We start from the raw sequence: 26,228 nt of genomic DNA on the forward strand, positions 1-26,228 counted from the left end.
GGCCAAAACAGACTGTGACCAGGAGATCTCCCCATCAAACCTGACCCGGAGAAGAAAGAGCAGTAAGACACGCACATCCCAAACAGCCCCGGGGCTGTGGTTAGGGAGAGCACTGTAGGCCATTAATCTCAGAGACCCTGAAAAGGACCCCAGTCCCAAAGTTCAGATTCCCTGCTGTGGACTAGGGAGCCCCTTCCTGCTGACATCCCAGCCTCAGCACCAGCTACTCCCCGTCCGTCCTGCCTGCCCACTGCTGCAACCACATGATACACGGGTCCCTGGATAGACCGAGGCTCTCCAGATCCCTCTGCCCCAGGCCCACCTTGACTATGGGGTTCATGAGAGTTTGTTCCTGTAGACCCAGCCACAGTGCCACCTACTCCAGGAAGCATCATTGACTCTCTGGCCACCCCCATCTCTCCTTGACCAAAGGGCATTGCTCCATCCTCGGTGCTCTCACAGGATTGGTCCACACCTCTGCTTTTCCAGGTAAAGGGGTCTCTTTACACCTCTGTCCTCCCCACCAAGCTGGGAGCCCCACAAAAGCAGGGACTAGTGCCCAGCACAGAACTCAGCCCCGCACTCAGACTCATTAAATGCTGGAGAAGGAAAGCAGAGACCCATGAGGAGAAGGGAGAAGGCTCCAGCAGCCACAGCAGGATTCCCAGGAGCCTCGGCTCCCGTCAGCAGCTGTCACCTTGACCACTTCAGGATTTCCATGGCCCTGGGGTGACGAGAGGACACCCACATCCCCACCTCCCCTGGCTGGTGATTCAGGCTGACAGGTTGCCTGAGGATAGCATCACGGTGGTTGTCACCACCACTGAAGCCCCACTCAGCAGCCAGCAGTCCAGAGAAGAACCGAGGCCCAGCTCAGGATACAATGAGTCCAACTCACTTCCCAGTTGGGGGGGATAGAAAAGAGCCCCCCACCTCCCCTGACTCCGAGAGCTCCAACACTGAGCCCAGAGCAAAATGGCCTTCCCTGCCAGAGGAACGGCTCCCTCCATGGCCTGTGCTCTCAGCAGCCTCCCAGGGAAGCCCCACGGTGGCTCCAGGTCTGGGACCAGGAGACCAGAGTACTGTCACCCCTGAGCACAGTCTCCCCAGGGGGAGCCTTTGAAAGCTCGTGTACTGATGTGGTGGGCTTTAAGACTGTGATGAAAAGACCTCAGAAAAGGGGACGTGGAATCAAGACGGCGTGATGGAAGGAGAGGGGGCTTGTGTTGGGGCATCTGATATGAGCCCACAGGGCCCTGCAGGCAGAGCCCATGCCTCAGCCTGCTGTGGCCTCCAGACACCCACCACCATGGTCATGCTCCCCGAACTTGGAGCCCCCAGCGAGGGTAGCCCCCCGTAAAGTGAGATCACAGAGAAGCCGGTGGTTCACGGGCCCCCCAGGTCAAGCCCCCCGCAGAGAATGGATGCACCCTGGACGCTGGACGGTGAAGCAGCTTCTAAAACAGCACATGGACAGCCTGGCGGGTCCCGGGCAGCCATGTGCATGTCATGCAGAATTTGTCACTAATGACAGTGCGAGTGCCAGCCTTCCCATCCAATTCACATGTAGCCAAAATGTAAACGATTCAGGCAGAGCTGTCTGCCTCCCTCACTCCCATCAGCCAGGACTTTCGAGTGGGGAAGGGGAGCAGCGACAGCTGGGAGGGCCACAGACCCCACCCCTCCTATCGCTCGTCCACACCAGCTGATGGGGCACAATATCGACATGCCATCCATAGCAGTGGGGCTGTGAGGCACTTACTTCCCTGAAACAGTATTTTGAATTTCATAAAATTTAGGACGCGTCCCGGCAGTGGGCCACCCTTGTGAACGTCCTCCGTCCTTGTAACAACAAAGAAGAGGTTGGGTTGGGTCTGCTCAAGAAACCCAAGCAACGGATCCAGGCCGTGAAGGAAGGTTTCACGCTGGGACTGCAGACCCAGGGCTCTCCAAGGGGACCTGCTGGGCTGGCACACAGGTCATGTTCACCTCCAGGGTCCAGAGTCCTTCCCCTATTGTTCCGAGTTGATGCACTAAAATTTTTTGAGCATAAGCACCCTAAAAAACTTTGCCAACCCTAGCCGGAGGCAGCCAAACCATACCCTCCCTATGAAGCCAGCAGGCCATGTTTTCCCCCTACAATGCCTGCAATACATCGTCTTTTTTAAAGTCATCCCAGCGACCTGGCAGAGAGGGGCTCTGGAGTGGCTCAAACCTGGACTTGAACCTGCTCAATCCCCAGGTGGCCCCTTGCATGACCTTAAGCAAGTCATCCAACTTCTTCAGCTTCGGTGGCCTCTTTTGCAAAGTGAGAGGACTGGAGGATGCACACAAGGGCCAGGCATGTGGTGGGCACCCAGGAAATGATGGCATCCCCCCCTCCCGATGGCAGGCACATGGGACCAGAGACTAACACCCTGACCAGCTAGAGTTGAAGGCAAGGGAGCCCAGGGGCCATCCTCCCCCGCAGTCTCCGGCCACCACCCCCAGGGACTTGTCACTCTTGCCCGATACCAACAGCGGCCACTCCAGGGGCATCCCCAGCTCCAAAGAACCCAGCAAAGCAAAGGCTTTGCAAACACGGTCTGGGGGACTGAGAAGGCAATAGGCCGAAGCCGAGCTGGGCTCATCCAGCACTGCGGGAGTCTGCATAATTAACCACTTGGAAGCCACATCTTCAGGCCAGTCTCGGTTACGTGTTAAATCCTTGCAGGGCCTAGAAACAAAGCAAGGACTGAATGCATCTAGAAGAGAAATGACGAATGGGTACCATGAAAAGAGAATGGATGTTTCTTGAGCAGCTGTGTGCCAAATGCTTTATCGTATCTGTCATCTCCTTCATCCCTGCTTTACAGACGAATAAACTGAGGTTATGCAGGTGATGCAAATTATCCAAGGTCACGCAAACAGAAAGTGGAGGAGCTGGGACTTGCCCCCAAATCTGTCTAACTCCAAAACCAATATTCTTCTCACTCCCAAGCTCAAGAGCAGAGCAGTGGCACGGAGGAGAGGCGGCAAGGGACTGGCACAAAGAGAGAAGGGAGGAGGCTGGCAAGGGAATTAACAGACACCACCACGGGAGCCGACGCCGGCAGGGGAATTTAGCAAGCAGAAAAGCTTTCCTGTGAGCAGACATTGGCACATCCACCGCTGGGAACATTCTGAGAAAGGCTGGATACATTAATGCTGCTAATCCTAGGCTGCCCATTACGGGCCTGAATCACTTCATACAGGGAAATGTGTTCCTGCAAAAATGCCGAGCGCTGACAGGACATCACAGCCTGGCTGACCACCGGCGGGACCCAGGGCCTGATTAGCGGAGAGCATCAGGGCTGCCGGCCAATTGCACCAAATTAAGCCTTCCGAATTTTAAGTTCTCCAGCAGCGGGCTTCGTGCTGGTTCCTGATGCACGAGGCAGCATTGTGAGTGATAATTAATTAGACGGGAATGCAGAACAAGCAAGCAAAGTACATCAAACGGAATTAGGATAATTCCACCCTTCACTTCAGTCAACCTTACATCAAAGAGGGCCGACAAGGTGACTGGGGTTGGAGGGGAAACCACAGGGAGATTTGGCCACCCCGTGACCCCTTCTGTCCACCCCTGCTCCCAGGCACACCACACCCCCAGCACGTCCCCCTACAACCAACCCAGGCCGGAGAGGGACCCGCCAACTCCAGCTTGTCGCCTCTCTGCCATTAGACCCCCAGGGCTGGCACCAAATCAGCCAGCTCATAGAGTATTTCTAGTTGTCTGTTCTCAAATTAGTGGATTCCTTGTTAAACAGGTGGGCCCTGTCTTCATGAGAAGGGCCTAACCCCTAATACAGGTGTTTTAAAAAAAAAAAATCTCTGATTAGCCCAGGCACCAGAAAAATAAGCGTGTGCACCAAGTATCATTTGGCGATATGCAACCGACACCGCCTCCAGGCACTAATCAATCCCGCGGCAAAGCTGCCCACCTCTGCAGAGAGCTGGAGCTTTAGTTTATCCCTAGAGGTTTACACCTGTCAACAAAGAGAGGGAAATTAAAAGGAAAACAATAAACCAAAGGCCTGTGTTTTGCCTCAGAAATCGCCAGCAGTGAACTGTAAACAGGCTTCCCACGAGCCGCCCTCAGCTTCTCAGAGCCTGAGCACGCCTTGGGTCACCTGTTGGGGACCAGTCAAGAGCCAAACTGTGCTTGGGGTCTCCTCCTTCCTGGCGTGTGCTGTGGGCCCAGCACCCATGGGGCCCCATGTCCATGCATGAGCAGACTGTGCCTGCAGCCCACCCAAGCCGCCCCCAGGGAGCCCTGGGCAGCGGCTCCTGTGGCCGCAGGCCCCATGACCTACCTCGTTGATGAAAGAGTGGGCCCCCTGCGGGCTGAGCAGCAGGATGGCGCGGCGCAGCGTGTCCCGGTAGCGGTTCAGCTCCTCCGTCTTCATGGTGGTGAAGAGGCTGGTGAACACGTGGCTGATGTTCTTGTCCACCTTTTGTAAAGAGACGTCAAGGCCCAGCCGCGAGGCCTGGTCCAGAAAGCTTTGGAGGCCACGGATATCTGAGCAGCGGAGAAGAGGGGGAGGAGAGATGGGTCTTTAAGCAGGAAGGGACCTTGAAGGGCATCTACCTCCAACACTCCCCACTACACAGGCTACCTCGAGAGCTGGGCTCAAGTCTGCCTTGGTGGTGCACTGAACAGAGGCTGGAAGACATCTCTCTAGTCCCAATGTTCCTCGCCAGCATCCAGCCCCAGGGAAAGTGTCTCCCACGGTGGGGAGCACTTTCTGCTGTCCAGCACGTCCTGTGGCCTCGAAGTCCCTCAAGAGCTCCCTATTGCTCCCTATTGCTCCCACCCAACGGGAGTGAACGTTCTGGCAGACCTGTCCCGCAGCTACATGTGGTGGTGGCCCCAGTTCCCTCCACCTCCCTCTGCTCCCCAAGACTGAGGCTCCTTGACCCTCAGTGGGGAGCTAAGGCCACTGACTGCCCTGACCAGAGTGGGCCCAGCCTCGGTCCCCACCCCAGTCCTGTGACTGAACAGCCTGGACCCTCACACCCCAGCGCTGAGGCTTGAGACCCTGTCTCATTCCAGGAACCTGATTTTCCTGGATGCAACTCTTCTCCTCCGCTCTCTTTCCAGCTGGGGTGACTGTCACCCCAAACCCAACCAGAACTTCGCCTCCTGAGTGGTTCAGGGGTCAGCAGATGGTCCAAGATGGTCCCCTGAGCACCACCCTGGCACTGTGGTGAGGCCCCTGGGAGAGGGGACTGCTCTTTCCCCCATGGTCGCCAAGAGGGCAGGATGCAAGCCCAGGGCAGGAGGGGAGCAGGGGAAGCTGGAAGAAATGACCAGGGCACAGGCATCCAGAAGGAGCTTGGGGCCCAGCTATATGCACATTAGTACAAACCTACTCCTGTGAGGGCCAGGGGCTGCTGGATGTTCTTTTCAACCAGGACCCAATCTTCCCTCAGCAGCGGCCCTGCAGGAGCCATCTGGCTTCTCCAAAGGATGACCTGCCCCAGAGTGGAGCCAACACAGAGGCACCCAGGTCCGAGAGTGAGACACGGTCCTGATGATGTCATGTAAGCCACTGGGTCCAGCTGTGATGTCTGTTTCTCTTGGATTTTTCAGTTCCATGAGCCAAAGAATACCCTTTCTTGCCTAAGCTACCTTGAGCTAGATTTCTGTCACTTGCGGCCCAAAGTCTCAACCCATAGCCACTTTTTCAAAGTCTGGGATGTTTCTGGCCCATATCTGCATTCCAGCTCCCAAAGGCCAGCCCGCACGTGGGCCACCCACTCTATGGGACTCTCTGCCCACCCAATCACCCAGCATCAAATTCAAAGTAAACAGTGTTCATTCTCAACCAGCCCTCTCCCAAGCTTTCAGCTCACGCCCATTCCACAAACTTCTTGAGCTCTACATGCGCAGGCACCATGTAAGCTGCTGCAGTGGCCCCTCGGCCACCCATCTTGCCAGGAGGACAGGCTCAGCTGTGAGTCTAGTCCCAAGTGGACATGAGAAGAGCAGCCATGAGAAACCAAACACAGTGCTGGGGAGGAGACCAGAGCGCCATGGCAGTCAGGGTTGGGGTGCTGGGGGCAATGTGCTCAGAGTCCCTACTTCCCACCACAGCAGGACCGTGGACTATGACACTTAGAATTTAGTCTAGCTCCTTAACACGTGAGCAGATCAACCATCCACTTTGTACCTCAGTTCGCTCATCTGTAAACTAGGGATGAAAGGCCCTGCCTGCCATTTTCACGGGACTGTGAGGAACCATAATTCTTGAGGGCTCCTCCTACTTATGTCTCAGTGGGCTGCCCCTGGGAGGCACAGAGGGCCAACCTCCCAATGCCGGGCCCATGGGGACGACATGGCAGTGCCCAAACGAGAGCCCTGGGAGCCTTCGAGAGATGGCAAGTGTGTGACTGAGATTCAAGCCCGTGGCACTCACTTCCAGTTCAGCCACGACCCGAGCCAGCTTCGTCCACTGGCAGCCTGGCTCCTGGAGCTCAGACCTGTGCCCAGAGCTGCTTGCCCAGCACAGCACGGGGGTCTCGGTGTGGCTCTGCCCACCGCATCAGACAGACAGAAGGTGCCTGGTAGCAGGATGGGCCCTCGACCAAGCCCCAGGGTCCCCCCAAAGCTGCCAAATGAGGCAAGGTGACTGAAAGATGACCACACAATGCCTTAGGCCCTGCCCAAACACACAGGCACAGGGCTGCCAACACCCCTTGGATTCCCAGAGAGGCCATGAAGTCCCATTAGTCTCCTCCCGCCCCTGGAGATCTGTAGCCCCAAGGAGTCTTGAAAGAAAAGTTTGAAAAGGTTCTTCAGAGCTTCTTCACGGTCAGAGGGAATGGCAGGGCAAATGTGCAGAGAAGGTTCAAGGAGCAGAAGTGAAATAGGGAGAGGGGACCCCCAACTGGAAAAACTCAGGGGTGGTGTCAACCGCGGCCCCTCCCTCTTCTGAGCATAGCACAACTCACACCTGCTAACAACAGGCTTCAGCATCTCAGCACTGAGCAGACATCCATGCCCAAACCAGCAGCGGGCTCCTGCACCAGGCATGCAACAGCTCTCCCCTCGTGCCCATGACGGTTCCCTCTCGATCCATGCTGTCCAATACAGCAGCACTAGCCGCACGTGGCTACTTAAATTTAAAATTAAATTCATTAAAATTAAATAAAATCACACACTCAGTTCCTCAGTCACATGAGCCACATTTAAATCCTCAATGGCCATATCTGGCTGGTGGCTACCATATTGGACATATGATAGAGATCATATATGAAGGATCATGGCAGAAGTTTCTATTGCATGATACTGCTTAAGAAATCGCCTTTTAACCGGCATGGTATAAATGATGTTCCCAGATATGGCAAATTCGCTGCATTCGGGCCCCTGTAACGGTCCCCCCATTCCCACACCTTTTGCCCTGTCACTTTGAAGACCTTCCAGCTCCCGCTGTGGGTTCGGCCACATGACCTGCATTTTTTTTTTACGCATTTCTGTTTCCACGCTTGGACCCTGCCACCACCGTGAGAATGTCCCTGGGCTAGCCCGCTGGAGGGATGTGGAGACACACGGAGAAGAATCAGGGCGGCCCCCAGGCAGCCACCCCCAGCCATACGCCAGCCAAATTCAGATGCACAAGTGAGCCCAGAGCAGAACTGTCTGGGTGATCTACAGACTTCTAAAAAACTAATAAATGGCAGTTGTTCTAGGCCACTGAGTTTGAGGATGGTTTGTTTCTCAGCAATAACTGACTGACGGATGGAGTTCATCAGAGGCATTGTATCTAGCAGACCTTGTGGAAACTTCAGTGAAAGAGCAGGTCCTGTGTCTGAAAAAGTCACCCCACACAGCTTTCCCATGGCACCGTCCACATGTGGCTGAGTGCAAGCCAGTCCCAAGGCAAGGCCACTAGTGGCTTCTGCAGCCCTGTCCCTTCGCCTAGACACCAGTGGTCTTCACTGCCCGTGGCCTTGGCTCTGACCCAGATCTGAGCACAGCTGACAGGACAGTGAGAGCTGCCTGGGACAGGCATGAAGGTGGCACCCTGAGACCACCATCTACCAGAACCCACTCCTCTTCCAGCTTCTTCCAAGGCCACTGCAAGTCTTTAAAGTGGCAGACATTGGCCGTGTCTGCACAGGCGTGCTTTCTGCGCATTTACATGAGCACATCCTCAAGGAGGGCTCCAGGACAATCACACCTTTGGGTCCGTGGGTCTGGTAGGGCTCCTGGACCTCATGCATCACACCAGCATGGCTGGTCCTCTCAGGCAGGGGGAGAAGTCCCCTTCAGTCAGGTCCCTGAGGTCCCCCTGCCTAAAACCATCTCAGCCCACAGGACTGTTTCATTTCCTCAGGGAATAGCATTTATTTTCTGAAATGTTTAATATGTATCATGCTATGAAAACTCTGGAAGTCAGTGGTTTAGGTAGAATTACCATCTCCAGGGAATAGGAGGTGCCAAGGGGGATGGCAACGGTCTTGGGACCCACGAGGACATGCCCACAGGAGAACATAGCCCTCAGAGCCCCTGCATGCCCTGGGCTGCTGCATCGCTACCTTCTGTTCAGGCAGCCCCGGATGAGACTGAGCTATCAGAGAGAGTTTAAGGTCCCTGTCAGCAGCGGGCTCCTCACACCTGGGGAAAGGGATGCAGGCTGAAGGCAGCACTCCCAAGGGACCACAGCCCCTGGCTACAACTGCCTGCTCCCACCTGGTTGAAAAGGTCAGCTCTCAGGCTCTGATGCTCTTATTCAGTTGCACTTGGGGAGGGCGGGGGGCAGACTAGCAGTTGAGAGCACAGGCTAACTTTGCCACCCTCCCGCCATTCCCCAGGCACAAGGCTAAGGAAGTGGCTTCTCCAACAAAAGTCCTTTTCTCCTTACAGGAGACTGTTTGCAACACCACCCACCCATCCCCCCAAGAAAGCCAGCTGTGCACCCTCCCTGGGAAGGAAGAATTCTCCAAGAAGGTAGATGTGGGACAGAGCTGGGGCTTCTCCCATGGGCAACAGTGTGGGCACCCTAAGAGCCCCTTGGCCCTCACAAGCTCTGGACGCTGTCCCAGGCCCTCCCCTGTGCAACTGGCCAGCCCAGTCTACCATTGCTGCTGCAGCTCCCCAACCAAACCCACCACCACTGGGCACAGAGCTGATGGGGCCACAGGGGGCGTCACGTCAGCCCCACCCCAGAAAGGGCAGGAGAAGGCAAAAGGGCCACCAGCTCTGCAAGGAGACAAGGAGAGGCATGAACCATGGAAAGGAGCATCGGCCCCCTACAGGGACAGGGAGAGGCTCCCAGGAGAGGCATCCTGCTCCCCAGAGAAAGGACACAGTTCAGGGAACATGAGCCAGTGCATTCCTATGAGGAATTTGATGTGAAATGTCTCAGGACAGGCCTCAGAGTCCTTGGCCACCATTTGGGATCTCAAGGGACCCAGTCACCAGAAGTCTTTCCAATATCCAAACCTGCTGAGTCATCTTGTCGACACTCATTCATCCCTTCTTTTCTCCAATATCCACTGAGAGCTTTCTCTAGGTTGGTCCCTCTCCTAGGGGCTGAGAAACAAGAATGAATGAGCCCACGATGTTCCTGCTGTCAGGGAACTTAGATTTCAGGGGCTGGAAAACAGACCGGAACAAATAAACAGTATGCTAAATAGATAATTTCCAGCAGTGATAAGAGCCCTGAAGAAAATAGATGTTGGGCTGGGGGAATCTGCAGGGGGTAGGGGTGGGAAAGGCCCCTGTGAGGAGCGTCAGTGAGAAGGAGCCAGGAGAGAGGAGAAACAGCAAGTAGAAAGTTCCAGAACGAAGCATCTGTGACACCAAATGAAGAAGGGCCTTGCTCACCCCATGACAGGGACCAAGAATAGGGAGGACCGAGGGGCCTGGACTGTGGAGCCACCAGGGAAGGAAGCTGGGGTCAGCAGGCACCAGGCACCCCCACCAGTGGAGGAGGGGAAGACACAAGTCCCAAGTGGCTGAGTCTTGGGTCTCCTCCCCGCCATAGACCAGCTTCCTTACCCTGGGCCCGTGTTCCCTCTGGCACTTACCGGCCTCTCACCTCTCTGCTCACTGCCACCCACACCACACTGCTCGAAAGCTCTTGCGAAAGTCGTCAACAAATGAGGATCCTCCTCTCTCTTCACTTGTCACGGGTCCTCCGGAGCACCCAGCCTGTGAGCCGCCATCCTTGAAGCCCTCTCCCCTCTGGCCTTCCGGACACGATGGTCTCCCTCTGCCCCCACCTATTTCCCAACCCCTCCCCTTGGCACTCCTGCTCACATTCCCAGCCCACCCTAGGCTTCCCTCTGACATCACGCATTCTGTCAGCCGGGCTTGGAAAACATCAACACCAGCACCTAGACTGGCCAAGGGCTCTCAACTTCTCCGACACATCCCTCGAGTGCATCTCCATGATCCCTTCCCAGATGCAGCTCACTCCAGGCCGAGACTTCTGCCACAGCCTCCTACGAGGTCCCCCAACCCTGGGGTCCGGCCCTCCAATACCTTCGCCAGGATGTTTTCTAAGTTCCCCTCTGCTCATGATATAGCCCTCCTCTAAAACCTTGCACGAATGACACAAGTTTATTTTCAAGTTGCCAAGAAATTAATACCCTCAAATCATCAGTCAACCACAAACAGCCTTCTAGAGACTTTATTATTGTATGAAAATAAGCTCCGTCCATCTTAGCCCAGTATATAAGAGACTGTCTGGTCCCAACGACTTTTTCTATTCTTGCTTTTATATCACCATCACCTACGTCCACCACCACCCCCAGAAACCACGCAGCCAAACTCCAGAAAAAGAAGCTCTCTGCCCTTCCCTGAGCATCTTCCATCACACATTCACCACATATACACACACATACACACACCACACATCCTCACACATACACCCATACACCACACACATGCACACCGTCCTCCTGGATGCTCTCAATTTGAAATTCACAGAGCCCTATTCCTCCATCAAGACCCAGGTGAAATGATACCTACCCCAGCCTTGGGCCATGGCAGATCCTCAAGTCAGAATTCATGCCTCTCTCGAGTTTCATACTCAAAGACACGGGAAGCAGGAACTAGGTCTTTCTCATTTCTCTACCAAACCCCAAGGCTCAGTGCCCAGCCCAGAGTCAGGGATAGTAAAAGTCTGTGGAACCAAATTGAGAAGCAAGAACCAGCCTGAAGCCCAGCGCAACTTCAGCAGCCACACAATAGTCACGCACCCAATGGAGGCACATCCCTACTAGGCAAGCAATGAAAATTGGATGAGGGTTTTTTCAAAATCCAAGGTTAGAGCTGTAACTATCCCACCGCTCCTTCTGAAAAAAATCAGATAGTCATGAGTATTTTAAATACTTTCTTTCTGAAAAGTAATTGAAACGAAAGAACACATTTTAAATTGCTTCCCCTACTATTTTCAATTTCCCAGAAGTTCCAAGCACTGAGAGTACTTATGAAGAATATTTTACCATCTGTAACATGCATATAGATGTATGAAGGCTGCCGCCTCACACCCAGAAGAAGTTCACAGTTAGAAGCGTTTTGGGATTATTGGCAAATTTTCTAAAAGCGGAGACACAACTTTGCTTCTGTGGACTTTTTTTAAACTTCTTTCTTATCTGGCTCCCAAATAGAAGCTTCAAATTTCTTCCCAGATTTAGTTCACCCAAATCCAAGCTCATTCCTGAGACCCCTGCCCCGGCTCCTCTCCTCCTTTATTGACCACTCCCTTCCCCACGACCAACTCAAAACGCCACCATCTTTGCCACAGTCACGGGACAGCTACAGAAATGGGGTGTGATGGAGGCTGGGGCTGCAGGTGAGGAAGCAGCCACCACTTCCAAGAAAAGAGATGGCAAAGACCTACCTGTGTGGCTCCAATCAAAAGTCAACACTCCTTCTCTCTGCTCAGAATCCATTCGGTACCGCATCTCGCCACACCTCAGGAGCCCAGCTACGCACACTGCCTGCTTCTCTTCCTTCTTCCTCCTCCCTTCCTTCCTTGCTTGCATGCTTTCTTTCTTCCTTCCTCAAACATGTCTTGAGCACTGTCCTGGGCCAGGCCCTAAGCTGGGCACTGGAGCAGCAGAGACGCTCAGATGCGGCCCGGCCACCGGCTCTCGGTAAAACAGCAAACAGGCCCCTCCCCATCATGGGGTGACAAGGACTCCCAGGGCCCCCGCAGGGGCGGTCTTCAGGTGAGCAGGAAGACCCTCAGGAGGCGTCCCACTGTTCTCAGGGGCACACCGCTCCATGTCGTCTTCCTGAGGGTCTCCTCTGGGAGAGAGGCCTCCCCTGTCCTAGCCAGAATCCCAGCTGCCCAGACAACGTCATAGCTGACCTGGCCCCGGGAGTCCTCCAGAGCGACATCCCATCCCAAACCCCATAAAAAGCCCCTGGTCTCTGTGTTGATGGTGTCTTTCAACGTCTGTGTTCTGGCCTCTGTTGTCCGTCTGGGCCTCACCGCCCTGGGGGGCACTGCTCCTGCAGGACTAGCCAGTTCCTGAACATAGTAAATGACTCACCCCAGAACACCCCTTTCAAATACAACCAACCACTCTAGAGCCCACACCCCAACCACCTCCTCTATGGGGCTCTCACACTTTGGGCCACTGTCCCCCCTCCCTAGTCACCCCAGGGCCAGGTACCAGAAAACTCAGGACACTCGTGTGCCCCAGAGCCTGCTGAAGTTTTTCAAACTAGCCAGTCCTAAGCCTGCTCACCCCACCTCACCCATTCTCTCCTGCAGAAATCACATTAAGTCACTCACCCAGAGTTCCCCTTCTCCCTCTGTCTCCTGACCAACACTGGTGCTTCCCCTGGTGCCCCACCCCCACCCCCATGGAGTGGCATGTCCCCTCCTCCTGGGAGCTGTGAGTAACAAACTATCTTTTCAATGGCAGGCATCTCCTGATCTGTTGGCCTCGCCATCCCTGAATAATAATAAAACACCCTCCCCCATGGTGACCTGGGATGCAGCTTAGGAAGGGGCACACGGAAGCAGCCCATTGGCCAAACACCCCCCTAGAGGGGGACACAGAATAAGCTCAGGCATGGGTTCCAATCCCACCCTTCACTAACCCGGTGATTTTGGGCAGCCACCTCTCTGAGCCCATTTCTTCATCTGCAAAGAGAGCTACTAATCCCCCACTCCTCACAGGGGCACTGTGATCCTCAACAAGGGGCACACACCACTGCTGGTGCCGTGCAAAATAGATGTTCAGCGGCTGTCAGCTCCCTTCCAACCTTCTCATCAGCACCAGGAACGCCTCCACAAGGTTCCCAAATGAACAAATCATCTCTCTTGTTCGAGAGGCTCATCAGGAAGGGGGATGCCATCCTGACAACTGAACAACACAATGGAAGACTAACAAGGTCAGCTCTCACTTCTGTGGTCATGGAAATGCCAAGAGTTGTAAGTGGCGGAGGGGAAGGTCTGTCACTGAAAACTCCCTGAGAAACAGAACAAATTTCTGCCCATCACAGGGACCCATAATATCTGAGAGCCTTCTGCTCAGACAGGTTCAGAACCAGCTGAGAAACCAGACGCAAGCAGATTCTGGAAAGGGAAATGGGGTCATCTGGATAACTCATGGGCACGTGCACATGGTGTGTGCACACGTGTCATTTCAGACACAGAGGTCCGTGTGCGAGCCCTACCCAACCCCCTCCCTGGAGCCCTGGCAATGGAGGGCACCGTCTGATCACAACATGTGCACTTCTCCTCAAGTTCTCTTCCTTTGCATTTCAAAAACAAACACAAGGGGAAAACATTTTAAATAATCAGGCTGGAGGATCGAGATTAAAAACAATTTAAAATAAACATCTATTCTGGCACTTTGGAAAAAACATACCACGCTGCATTAAGTGCTTTGAATTAAGTAAATTACACCAAGTAACTAATTTACATAATGATCAAAATTTGCATTTTACACATGTTATGATGAAAATGGGTTTATAAAATAATAATTCTTCACTAACTTCTATTCCGAGTGAGGTTCCAGTATTTGGATAAAAGTCTGTGGTGTCGATCTGCTACTGTCTTTCGTGTTTCAAATCTCTGGCTCCTTCGATATTTTTTTTTTAATCTGGCAGGTTCTTTATTCCCACTGCAATAAATAGTCCCTTTGATTTGCAATTCCCTTTCGTCAACTGAGTGAGATCATATTTTTTAAGAATCCATAATATGCTAATGATTCTTAGAATTTTCACAAATAAAGTTTGATGTTCCTGTCACCTTTCACTTACGAGGCATTTGGTATTGATTTTAGCAGTTCTTCCCCCAAGATTTGTAGGGTCGGTTTGCAAACGCCTGCAGCTTCAGATGCCATATTTTCAGGACGAGGAATCAGATGGCACTTCTTAACAGGCGTCTTTCCCGTGCCGAGAGGCCTCCTGGGAAGCACAAAAGCTCGCTGGACAAGCCCGCAGGAGATGAGCATGAGGCTCTGAAGACGCCTGGCGCCAGCACCCAGAGGCCACTCCAGTCTGCAGGTCCTGGTGCCCGGCGGGCAGGCCCGGAGCCAGACTCCCTCTCCCCAAGCTGCTGGATGCTTAGATGCTTCATTTAAGCCTGTGAGGAAGGGATAACCATGCCATTTCATCGACGAGAAAGCTAAAGCAGAAAAGTTGGTTCCCTCCATCAACACGATGCAGCCGGCAAGAAGAACCACCCACAGGCACGCTTTGGGAAAGTTCTGGATATTTTCCTGGACTTCTCTCTAATTTAAGGAAGATCCAGAAGTAAATGTAGTAAAGTCATTTCCAGGTGTTTACCCAAAACAGCCAGCCATGGATGAATTTCCAAGGGGCCCCAGAGCCGGCGACTTTGCTTTTTGTTAACGCCACAGACAAATGACCCTCCTCCACTGGCATGGCAGGACGGATGCCACACGCGGCGAGGAGGATGGGATCACCATACAGCACTTGCTTACGAACAGAGCCAGGCGCTCTTCTCAGTATTTTGCATGTATTGTCTCATTTAATCCCCATGACACGGCAATGTCGGATCCAAAGTCATCCAGCCAGTGAGAGGCAGGACTGGGGCTCAAATCCAGGCCTCTGGTGTCACGCCTGAGCTCTTTACCCACATTCGCCAACAGCCAAAAGCATCGCACCCGGGAAGGGATGGGAGGGACGCAGGTCAGCATCCCCAACTGCGTACAGATGCAGAGCCAGGCGCCTGGCACACACACTTCATCGGAGCCTCGAGCATCCCCAGGGAATTGCCAGATTATGCCCATTTCACAGATAAATCCTGGCTCAGCACAGAGCTAGGATTCAACCACAGATCCACCTACTGTCAGAGGCTTTGTTCTCCATGCCACATCAAAGCTGGTGGCAGCCAGGGCCTCCCCTGACCCCGGCCCAGGCCTACAGAGTGGCCACGCCAGGCATACAGAGCTCCAGAGAGACCACGTGGCACACTGGCCAAGTGCTGAAGTCTAGCTTTTAAGAACAGCAAAAAGATGAAAACGTGATGCACGCCATTGCCGTTGTTAATTTGCAATCAGGATTAATAACCGACATTACACAGTGAAATGCGGCATCTTCATTAATTCTGTAAATTATCACTCTGAGGCAAAGCCCATGCTCCTGGAAACAGCAGCCCCTGAGAACACCACCTGCCCACCCCATTCCTCACTCAGTCTGGGACCAGCAGCTGCCTCCTATCTCCCAAGAACAAGGGCGTGGGACTGGCCCCACAGGCACCTCACTCCCGCTTTCCCCAAGCACGAGTCTGGTGCCCACACCATGCTGTGCCCCTTGTGGAGGCTAGAGAGGTGGATCAGAGACCTGATGGATCAGACAAGGAGCTCAACAGAAACAGACAAGCAAGCAATGCCCAAAGTCATGCCAGGAACCGCAGAAGATACACAGGAAGGAATCTGCTGGCCTGGGCAGTGTCTGGTGGAGAAAAGGTCTCTGGGAAGCCTTCAGAGAGCTCAGCACAGGACAAAACAGCCTTTTCTGGGTAGACAAGAGACGGAGGAGTTCTCCAGGCCAAGAGGAAGTCAGGACCAAAGGCCTCCTGGAAGCCAGTGGCCCACCCGAGAGACCCGCTGATGGCACTGTTTGCCCATGAGGGGCATGGAGCCTGGTGTGCCCCCAAGGAAGATGGCCACAGTGGCATTCTTGGGACTGGCCAAAAACAGCAGGACAGAAGGAAGAGCATCACGTAGGCTGAGGGTCAGCTGAGATTAGGGCTTGTGGCCCCAGCCTCGCCAACCCCCCATCCCTGCTCACTCCAAGTCAAGTCTCTGAGGCAGAGGAAGGACCAAGAGGCAGTCAAGCCAGTGCTCTGGAGGCAGCTCAGAGCTGCGTGTGCACCCGAGGGCCCCCACGCCAGAGCCAGGCAGCTGCTGCCCAACTCTGGTTGGCGGGGGCGGGGGGGGCTCTTTTCAAAGCACGGCTGTGGCTGCAGGTGGGAGACAGTCAGGCACTGGGGCCTGACAGCAGGAGATGGGGTCACCCATGTGGCCATCTGTGGCCTGAACATGTCTCCTCGACTCTCTGAGCCTCAGCTGCCACCTCTGTAGAATGGGCGGGGCGACACCTCCTTGTGGTAGGACATTGTGAGACACAAACAGGTGACAGACATGAGCACTGGGCCAGAGACCACATGTGGAGAGGGCTCCGAATGACGGGCACCCACCCCCTCCTGCTGCTCACCAGCCCTGGCGTAAGAAGCCCCCATCTTCACTGCCCTCCGGCGACCTCATGACGAGTGTGCTTCTACTTATGTATTTAATTTACATAATTATGCTCTGATATTTACTCGAGTTTAATTTGTTTCCTCTGGAACTTGCCTTTGAAGAGGCAGTGCCAACCAGAGACAGGAGTGAAGCGCGGCAAGGGGCCCACAGAGGCCACGCTGGGGGCCTTGGAATGCTGCCGGTGCAGAAGGACCCGCTCTGCCCGAGCACGGGCACCATGCACGGAGCCTCATCCTCCCTGTGCCACATGGGTGCCAGGTCAGGGTGGATCGCTGCCCACGACCTCACACAGAGAGGGAGAGACATTGACACCCATCCCAGGAGCAGCTTTCCTTGCCAGCCCCAGAGGAGAGTGCAGGCAGCACCAGGCAGAAGGACGGCAGGGAAGGGGCTGAGCTGGGCATCAGGCTGAGCTGGATCCAGGGTCTGTGGGTGTGCCAATGGCATTGCCGGGGCCCTCATTGGTGCAGCAGAGAGTACAGGGTTCTAGGGGGCTCAGGCAGATGAGGCTGGAGCCCAAGGCAGGGCAGATCACAGGGGGCAGTGTGGACACACCCCGGGGTGGAAGGGAGAGTTTGATTTTGAAGTCTGGCAGTTCTGTAAGAGGGGGCATGACCTGGAGGGCAAATGTCCAAAAGCCATCAGAAGCTAAGGCCATGGCCCAGGCAGAACTCAGTGGAGCCTGAAGGTGGGTGGGAGCCCAGGGGTGCAGAAGAGGAAGCAAGGAAGGAGTAAGGGTCATGCCCGCCCAGAAGGGGAATGGGGAACCAACGAAAAGGGACAGAAATGTAGGAGGGGGCGAAGGGTGGGGGCTCAGCCCCGGGAAGACAGCGGTTCAGCCCCAGGCCTGTGCTGGGTACACAGGAACGCCTCCCCTCCGTCACCCCGCACACACACATAGATACACACGCACATACACATGTGCACTTATGCGTCCACATTCACACACAGGCACACTCGTGTCCACACACACCCCTTCACACACACTCACTTCCACACTTGTACTCACGCTCACTCGCATGCACGCTCATACAACATTGTGCTGGAATAGGTGTGCACTATTTCATGAGAGTCCATTGTTAAGTAGAAGCCAGCTATTAAACAGCTGCTGTAAATTAAATTATCTAAACTTATAATTAAACGAATCATATTGCAAACAAAAGGGATAAATGCATGAAGCTCATCACTTCCCAAATATTTGCTGCATTTTACTATTATCTATGCTCGTGAGGCTACTAACGTCTACTGTATCTGAAACATCCCGTAATGAAGCGCCCTCCCTCCCCAGCCGCACGTTCAGTGACATCACAACGCTGAAATCAGCCACCGTGGGAGCATTTACACCCCAGAAATCAGCAAAACTACAAGGCCTTCTGTCTCCTTGGAGGGTCAGTTGTGAAACACTTACTAGCACACCACTGCTCACAGTGCTCACACGCATTCACGCCCCCCACACTCACATGCACGCATGCACACACTCCTGCACCCACACACCCACTCACATGTGCACTCACAGTCACACACTCACACAGTGGCCCTCCACTCACATACACACTCATGCACACTCATGCTCATTCACACACAATGCTCTCTCGCTCTTACACACGCACCAGCATTTCATCTCCCCTGACACCACACAGATGGTCAGAAACCACATCCACTCCTGGGAAGGAGAACAGAGCTGCTCTGAGGCTGAAGGAGCTGTATGCCCTGTGTGCTCTGGCCTCTGCCCTCCCTGGGCCAGGGAGCTGACCCCTCAGAGGAAGGTGTCCATGCTGTGCCCACCCATGCTGTCCCAGAAGCGGAGGCTTGGCACCTCACTTTGACAGTTGAAAGTAAGACGAAGGCAGAGATCAGTCACAATTGGGCTAGTGGTCAGCAGAGGCTGGGAGCTCCTCAAGGATGAGGTCACATGGCTGGACACCCTAACCCTGGCAGCCAGGCCATGCTGGGAGCACAAACACGTGGCCAGGGGCTCCTGTGGCCTCACACAGCCCCGCTTTCAAAACACGCCTACTGAATCCCAAAATTAAACCCACATCTATATTAATTAAGAGCCAGGATCCACAGGCCTAACAGGACTGCTGGTCCATCCATCACAAGCTAGTTGACTCCCGCCAGAACCTCTCGGGCCAGATTACAAATGGGATTCAGGGTGGGGGCCAGAGGAGGCAGGGTATTATCCTGAAATATAATTTGAACTTTCCTTCCAAAATACCATCCTTGGGCTGATCAATCACACACCCGCGCCCGCCTGAGCCCACTACAAGCGAGGCCTGGACCGCAGGGCCATCCATCACCAGACACCGGAAGGCCCTGGAAATGCCAGGGCTGCTCCAGGGCTGCGAGGAGGATGGGGACAACTGGACGAACATGTGCCAGCAGTGATGGGAACAGGGCCACCTCCGCTCCTCCTCCAAGGGCACATGTCCTCCCTACAGGAACGTGGGGCAGGGGAGGAGGAGTGAAGTACCAGTCATGGCACACCCTCTGTGAGCCACCCGTGCCCTCTCACTCACGGACACCTCCCACAAGCCTGTGAAAGCAGCGCTGGTGCTCTCGGTTTCCAGACGAGAAAACTGGAACCCAGAGTAACTCAAGAAACAGAGGGGACCCAGACGGATCTGACTCCACCCGACTCTGCTGCCTCTGGAAGAGTGAACACAATGGACTGGCGAGCCCCAAGGACCACAGTCCATGCCCGCATCTCCAGGAGGACCCCCGACTCCTGTCTGACTCTGAGCTGGCCTTAATATCCAAAGGGGTCCATCCCAGCAGCAGCAGCTGTCTCTGGCCAGTGGCCCAGGATCCTGGGGGTCTCATTCACCACTGCATATGCTGAGCTACAAGCATGGAGCCTGGCACAAAACACAGCTCAGTAAAGCCACACGGGAAAGTGTGTGAATTAACTGATGAAGGGCGATTCTCTGTCCAGTGGGGGAAGCTCAGGTCCAAGAAGACCCTCCTGGGTTGAATCAGAGCCCACACCGGGGCTGGGTCGTGAAGCCATGAAGCTGGAGAGGAGGGGCTGGCAGGGCTGCCATCATGGGCTGGCTGGGAGCCCACATATCTGGCACATTGCATCCTCTCTAGGAGCAGCAAGCATGGAGAAGCCCCACGCTCTCCCCATCTCACCGACTCACTCCAACAACCCCAGCAGGCCACTTCTATCATTATCTCCGTTTTACAGAGGGTAAAACTGAGGCTCAAGAGAGGAAAGTGCCAGAGCTACAATTCCAAAGCCCCTGCCCTTAGCCTCCCTGCTTTATAGGAACATGACGGCCACACAGAAGCCCCTCATTATTTTTAGCTACCTTAGCCTTCCAGGAAAACCAACAATCATCAATAAACCCTCCCTCTGCCCAGTATCCTCCTACCAGACAAGCACCATGGCTGCACAGTGCACTGAAGGCTGGAGACTGCCCCATGGTGGCCCTGGGACTGAGCCACCATGACCCGCAGCTGACAGCTCGGGGCCCACATTATCAGGCTCGAGCAGGCCATGTCAGCAGCCTGTCTGCCTGCCTGCCCTTCTCTGCAGCAGCGACCATGCAGCCTTCGCTCGGGGGCCCCCAATGGGCTCTTTCATAACCCACAGCTGCCTTGCTCACCAGCTTCGCAAGAGTACCTGGAAATGCAGGTTCCGATTCTGAGGTAGAGTTTTCACTGCGATCATAGTGATTTCCAGTTTAGAAGGAAATGAACACCCCAGAAAGCACTTAGAATTAATCCTACCATTCTGGAGTAGCCATAAAACTCCATTAGGAATGAAATATTTGCAGTTTATCCCAAGCCCTGGGAGAAAAGAGAGATCCAATTGTCAGTTGGCTGGCACGGGTTCCTGGGGAAGTTAGAGGTGTCGAAGCTCCCGGGGGCAGCTCCCCCTTCTCATCTCCACTCTCCTGCGCTTTTCTGTTCACTGCATCCATCAGTGTAAGGAGAGACAGGTTAAGAGTCTTCAAGGCTCTCTGTGGGTGGGGAGTTGGGGAGTGCAGGAGGAAGGGGAGCCATGAACTGCCAGTGGGGCTGGGCTGTGTGTCCGCTCCAGGAAGGTCTGAGGATCTGCTGCAGAGTGAGGCCTGGGGAGGATGGACGGCAGGGAAACATCGGAGGAATGAGGACAGACCAAGGCGTTCAAGGGCGAGTCAGTCTGCTGACGGGTAGGACGAAGCCCCCCGACACCCGGGGCATAGTCCTGCCCCAGCCTCATCTCATGCTCTTCCTAGAAGCCAAGAGGTCAGAACCTAGGGAATGCCCCACACATGCGGGCCTACCAGCTCCTTCACAGAGGCAGAAGCGGGAGTTCAGAGGTCAGGACCAAAACAGGATCTCAGAAGGAAAGGGAGAGAGGGGCTCTTAGGTGATGGAGAGGAGCTGCCCGGGGATGCTCCATTTTGCTTGGATTCCCATTCTCTCCAGGGTCCTGACTAGCCTCTTCTCTCCCCTAGATGATATCGTCCAGTCCTGTGTTTTCAAATACCATCCACTCCTGACTTACATCGCTACCCTGGACTCAGCCAGGATTTCGAGACTCATCTGTCCACTTGGAAACAAGCATTTCAAACATAACCCAGCCAAGATGGAGCTCTCAATTCTCAATCCCCAGCCCAACAAAGAGCATTACCAACTACCCTGTTGCTCAGGCCAAAAGCCCGGGCATCTTTCTGGAGATCTCCCTTTTCCTAACTCTTCAGCTACAAGCCACAAGGTACTTTAGACCCAACCTCTCCTCCCCATAGCCACTGCTGCCCCGCTGGTCCATGCCACCAGCACCTCCCCCAGAGATAATTGTGACAGCCTCCTTCCTGGACACCCAGCCTCCCCTCTCTCCCTCCTGCAGTCTGTCCACCACACAGCAGTGACAGTGATATTTCTAAGCATGGAGCAGACAGGTCTCTGCTCTGCTTAAACTCCCCACCGTGGTCTCATAGCATGCTTAGAAGAAAATTTCAACTCCTCACCCAGGACCTAAGATGCTCACCATGACACACCCCCTGACCTGATCTCCAGCCTAACTCCTTCCTCTCCCCTCTTCACCACTCTCCAGCCACACAGCCCTCCTTTCTCCTTTATCAATACTCCAAGATCATTGCCACCCGGGGCATTTCACACCTACTGTTCCCTTGGCTGGAAAGCTGTTCCCCAGTTTTTATCTTACTGTCTCCTTCAATGCATTGCATTACAAATTCAAATGTCACTTCCTCAGAGGGACCTTCCTTGAGCTGCCGGGTGGCCCCTCTCCACCTCTGCCTATGACTCTCTGCTACACTCTCGTGCCTCTTCTTCATAACATTTCTCATCTCCTGAAGTGATCACCTTCATTGATCGGTCCTCGTGTCTTCTCTGCCACTGTGTCCCCACGACCCAGAGCCGTGCCTGGCACACAGCAGGCACTTAGCAGATGTTAAGGACGACCCAGGTAAAACTCAGAAGCAGCAGCCTGCAGTGAGGAGAGCCCAGATTTGGAGCTAGACTGTCCTGGGTTTGGAATCAGCTCAGCTTGGCCCCTCCCAGCGACGTGACCTTGGGCAAGTCACTTCAAACCTTTCTAAGCATCAATTTCCTCATCTATGAGATGAGAATAATAATACCCACTTTGAGGAGCTGATGTGGGACTAAACGAGATAGCAAGTGTAAGGTACTTGTAATGAACTCAGCAAAGAGTCACTATTCTTATTAATAACAACAGCAGATGTGAAAATGCCTACGTGAAAGTGGGAACTGGAAAAATGATACGCGAGCAGGAAAAGGGAAGAAACATACATATGCTGGGCATCCACCATGTGCCAGGGGCTCTGCCGGCCCAGGAGACCCACCAGTGAACAAGCATGAGCACCACCCTCCAGGAGCCAGTGGGCTAGGGGTCAAGCCAGATACGGAGATGCAGTGTCAAGTGGCAAGACTGAGAACTCTATCAGAGGCACACATAACGCTACGAGAGCACCAGAGATGCCTCCCCTTCATGAAGACACGGAGGAAGGGAAGAGAGAGACGCGGTGGTTGCATAGCTGGTTGTCTGCCAAGTATGTCCCCCTTCTTCTGGGAACAACTCCCTGCTCTTGTTCTGGGGAACGTCTCCCTACTCCTCTCCATCTTGCAGTGCTAGTGAGGGCTGCCATGCAGAGGCCCCTGTGCCCCACACACTGGTTCAGGGGAGGGCATATGATCCAGGCCCACAGAGCCCTTCCCTGATGTTTTCAAGCTGGAACTAAGAGACGAGGAGTAAGCCCTCTGGGGACAAAGCTCACCAGGCGAGGCTCAGGAAGCAAGAGCCGCCATGTTTCTTGTCATGTGGAGGAAGCAAGGCTGAAGGAATTGGCCAACGTGCTGATGGAGAAATAAAGGGGAAGGTGGGAGGAAGCCTTGGCCACGTATAAAGGCACTGGCTTACGTGACTGCGGAGCCTGGCAAGTCTGAAATCTGTAGGGCAGACCATGGGCTGGAGACCCTCAGGCAGCAGCTGATGCTACAGGAGGGAAGCTGCACTATCTTCTTCCTCAGGGAAAGTTTTGGTCTCAAGGCTTTTCAACTGATTCCATGAGGCCCACCCAGATTATCCAGGATAATCTTCTTTATTTGAGGTCAACTGGTTGTAGATGTTAACTCAATCCACAAAATGCCTTCACAGAAACACCTAGGTCGGCGTTTGACTGAATAACTGAGTACTACTGCCTAGCCAAGTTGACACAATCAGAATGTCTCTGAGGAGGCAGTGAGGGCAGTAAATACTGATGACACTTTCCAGACATCTGGCCCTGAGGGAAGATGGGAACTTGGAAAAGAGACAAGATGGCAGAGGAAGGATCTGGGTTCTTCTTTGCCCTGTATGGAGGGGGAAGGAACTGAAGCAAGGAAAAGACTGATATTATAAGAAACAGAGAAAGTGATGTGAGAGGTAAGGCCTCTGAATAGAGCAGAGAGGATGAGAACTGGGTTGGGGAGGGGCGTTCTCTCATTATCCACAGCATCAGGGTGACAGTCAAAATCTACACAGGCAGTCCAGTATGGACACCAAATAATCCAAATGGATGTTGGCCACGGAACAGGACCAGAGCAAATCTGCTCCAAATCCTTGCCACACCCTATAAGGACGTACAGTCACCCCAATTTGTGGGTAAGGATATGGATGGAAGCCCAGAGACAATAAGTAACTTACTGGGGGCCCCGCCAATAGGAAGCAAGCCTGCGGACCTTGATACGGGAAGAAAGGAGAAAGGGATGGGGGCAGACTCTAGGTATCGCGTCCCACGTCTTGCTGGGAAACCTAGAAGCCCACACACGGTGGCCACAAGACCCTGCACCTTCTCTCCTGCTGAGTTGGAACAAAGGGCAGAGGCCAGGGCGCTGAAGCCTCTGAAATCTCTGCCCAGGAAGAAGCGCTCAGCCCAGCTCTGTGCAGACTCCCACTCTGGGAGAGCACAGACACACAGTGGGTCCTCCAAGGATCCCAGCGTTCTAGTCTGCAGCCCACAGGGCAGGGAGATCACCAAGGCCTGCCATGCTCAATCCTTTTTCTCCTTAAAGCCCAACTGATGGTGTCCACCTGCACAACATCCTCCCACGGGCAGCTCAGAGTCAGAGGCATTTCCCAACAACCCAAGTTTTTAGGCCACCTCTGTCGTCCCATGAAGAAAGCAGAGGAAAACACCAGGAAGTGAAAGTGAGGTTACCCTGGGGAGAAGCTGGAACCTGCCCAACTTATACACACGTGAGTTGATAGCAGGCAGTCCGCAAAGGTGTCACCAGCATCCTCTCCATAACTAGCGGTCATTAGGAATACCATTCCGGGACTGGCCACTGATAACAGGGCTCCCGGGGGTGCTGCATCCCACCATCAGGGCAGCTGTCTCAGTCTGACTCCAGCGGCTCACAGCCTGGCTGGGTGTCTCCCCCAGAAGGATGCTGTAGCCCCTGAAGCATGGATCAGAAGAGCCGAAATAGGACCGGTTATCCCAGGAGCCCGTCTCAACCGGCTCTACCACATCAGCTCATGCCACTCGCAATTTATCCACTGAGCTAAACACAATGCTCCCTCACCAGTCCTCCCTCTGCCAGACTTGGCCCCCAACACACCCCTGCTCACACGCCTGGTCTGCTGGTCCCCACAGGGAGCAATTCCCATTCCTCGACCTGAGCTGAGCCTGAGCACCCAGACCGAGGACAGGCCCTGGCCGTGGGAGTCAGGCAGCCTCGGGCCTCAGTCTCAGCTTCCCCACCCATCAGGGGAGGTGCCTCTAATCTCTCTGGGCCTCAGTTTCCCCACCAGCAAATCCATTGGTTAAAATTAAAAATCTACATTACGGCATTATTGTGAGAATGTAGGGAACAAGGTCAGGCACGTTGCCCAGTAAATGGCAGCTACAACGACCACCATCAGAAATTGCCCCCCGAGACTAACCACCTCCTAACCCCTCAGAAAGTGGCAGATGTGCCCCCCCCCCCCCCCCCCGCTTTGGCTTTCAACATCACCCCACTCCTGACCTTTCCACATTCTCTCTGACCTGTAGTACTGAGCTCCAGCCCCACCTGAGAGGGCTCCCGGACAGAAAGCAGCACCTGTGTGCAGTCACAGACATACAACTTTTCGGGGTGCAGTCACAGACATACAACTATTTGGGGCGCACACTGGAGAGTCATGGGGTGAAGGGGCAGGTGAGTCAGGAGATGCTGGAGATGGAGTTGAGGAGTTTGTGCGGCAAATGCAAAAAAATAACAAGGTGATCTGTCTCCCACTCAGGCTGTGAGCCACAAGAAGAGAGAGCATGGGTGATTCTGCACTGCCCACAAGCCACATGTGGCCGCTGAGCACTTACAATGTGGCCAGTCCAATGGAGAAAGGCTGTAAGCATAAAACAGACATCGAATTTCAAAGATTAGTACAAAACAAAGAATATAAAATATTTCATTCTACGTTTTTATGTTGATTACATGTTGGAATGACAATAATGGACTAAATGGATGCACTCAGCTAAGTAATATATATTAAGTTCGTTTTACCTGGATCTTTTTACTTTTTACATTTTACATTTTACATGTGGTTCACATGATATTTCTGCTAGACACCACTGGGCCACAGCCCTGTCTGCCCCACAGAACACCACCTTGCTGGCCGCCTGGCATGCCTGGGAGAGAGGCAGGGTGGCGTATGGTTAAGTCAGCCAGGGTTCAACATCAGGCTCCACCCTTTGACACTGGACACTTTGCTGAACCTCTCTCTGCCTCTGTTCTTCATCAATAAAATGGAGATAATAATAGTAGCAAGCTCATAGGATTCTTAGGAGAATTAAATGGATTAGCCCATGCAAATCAGGTAGATCAGTACCTAGCATGTGATAAGTGCTGAATTGGCTCTATGATCACCATCATTAACACCATCACCATCACCATCTTCATAACCATTACTATCATCATCACCATCACCATCAGCATCAGCACCACCATCATCCTCACCACCACCATCATCACCATCATTGCCACCATTATGACCACCATCATACCATCAC

General features: G+C 53.9%; 1 protein-coding gene across 1 annotated transcript in view; it reads right to left on the bottom strand.

Annotated features, from left to right (window-relative positions):
- Positions 1-4,001: 4,001 nt before the first annotated feature.
- Positions 4,002-26,228, bottom strand: part of LOC124235188 (glutamate receptor ionotropic, delta-1-like) — a 217,297-nt gene continuing 195,070 nt past the window's right edge. The window contains exons 4-5 of the mRNA XM_046652797.1: positions 4,335-4,540; positions 4,002-4,007 (exon numbers count right to left, since the gene is read on the bottom strand). Coding sequence (XP_046508753.1) covers positions 4,002-4,007; positions 4,335-4,540 — 212 coding nt within the window. The remainder of the gene's footprint in view (positions 4,008-4,334; positions 4,541-26,228) is intronic.

Source organism: Equus quagga, chromosome 2 (genome assembly GCF_021613505.1).
Source record: "Equus quagga isolate Etosha38 chromosome 2, UCLA_HA_Equagga_1.0, whole genome shotgun sequence".
In the NCBI taxonomy this organism is placed as follows: Eukaryota; Metazoa; Chordata; class Mammalia; order Perissodactyla; family Equidae; genus Equus; species Equus quagga.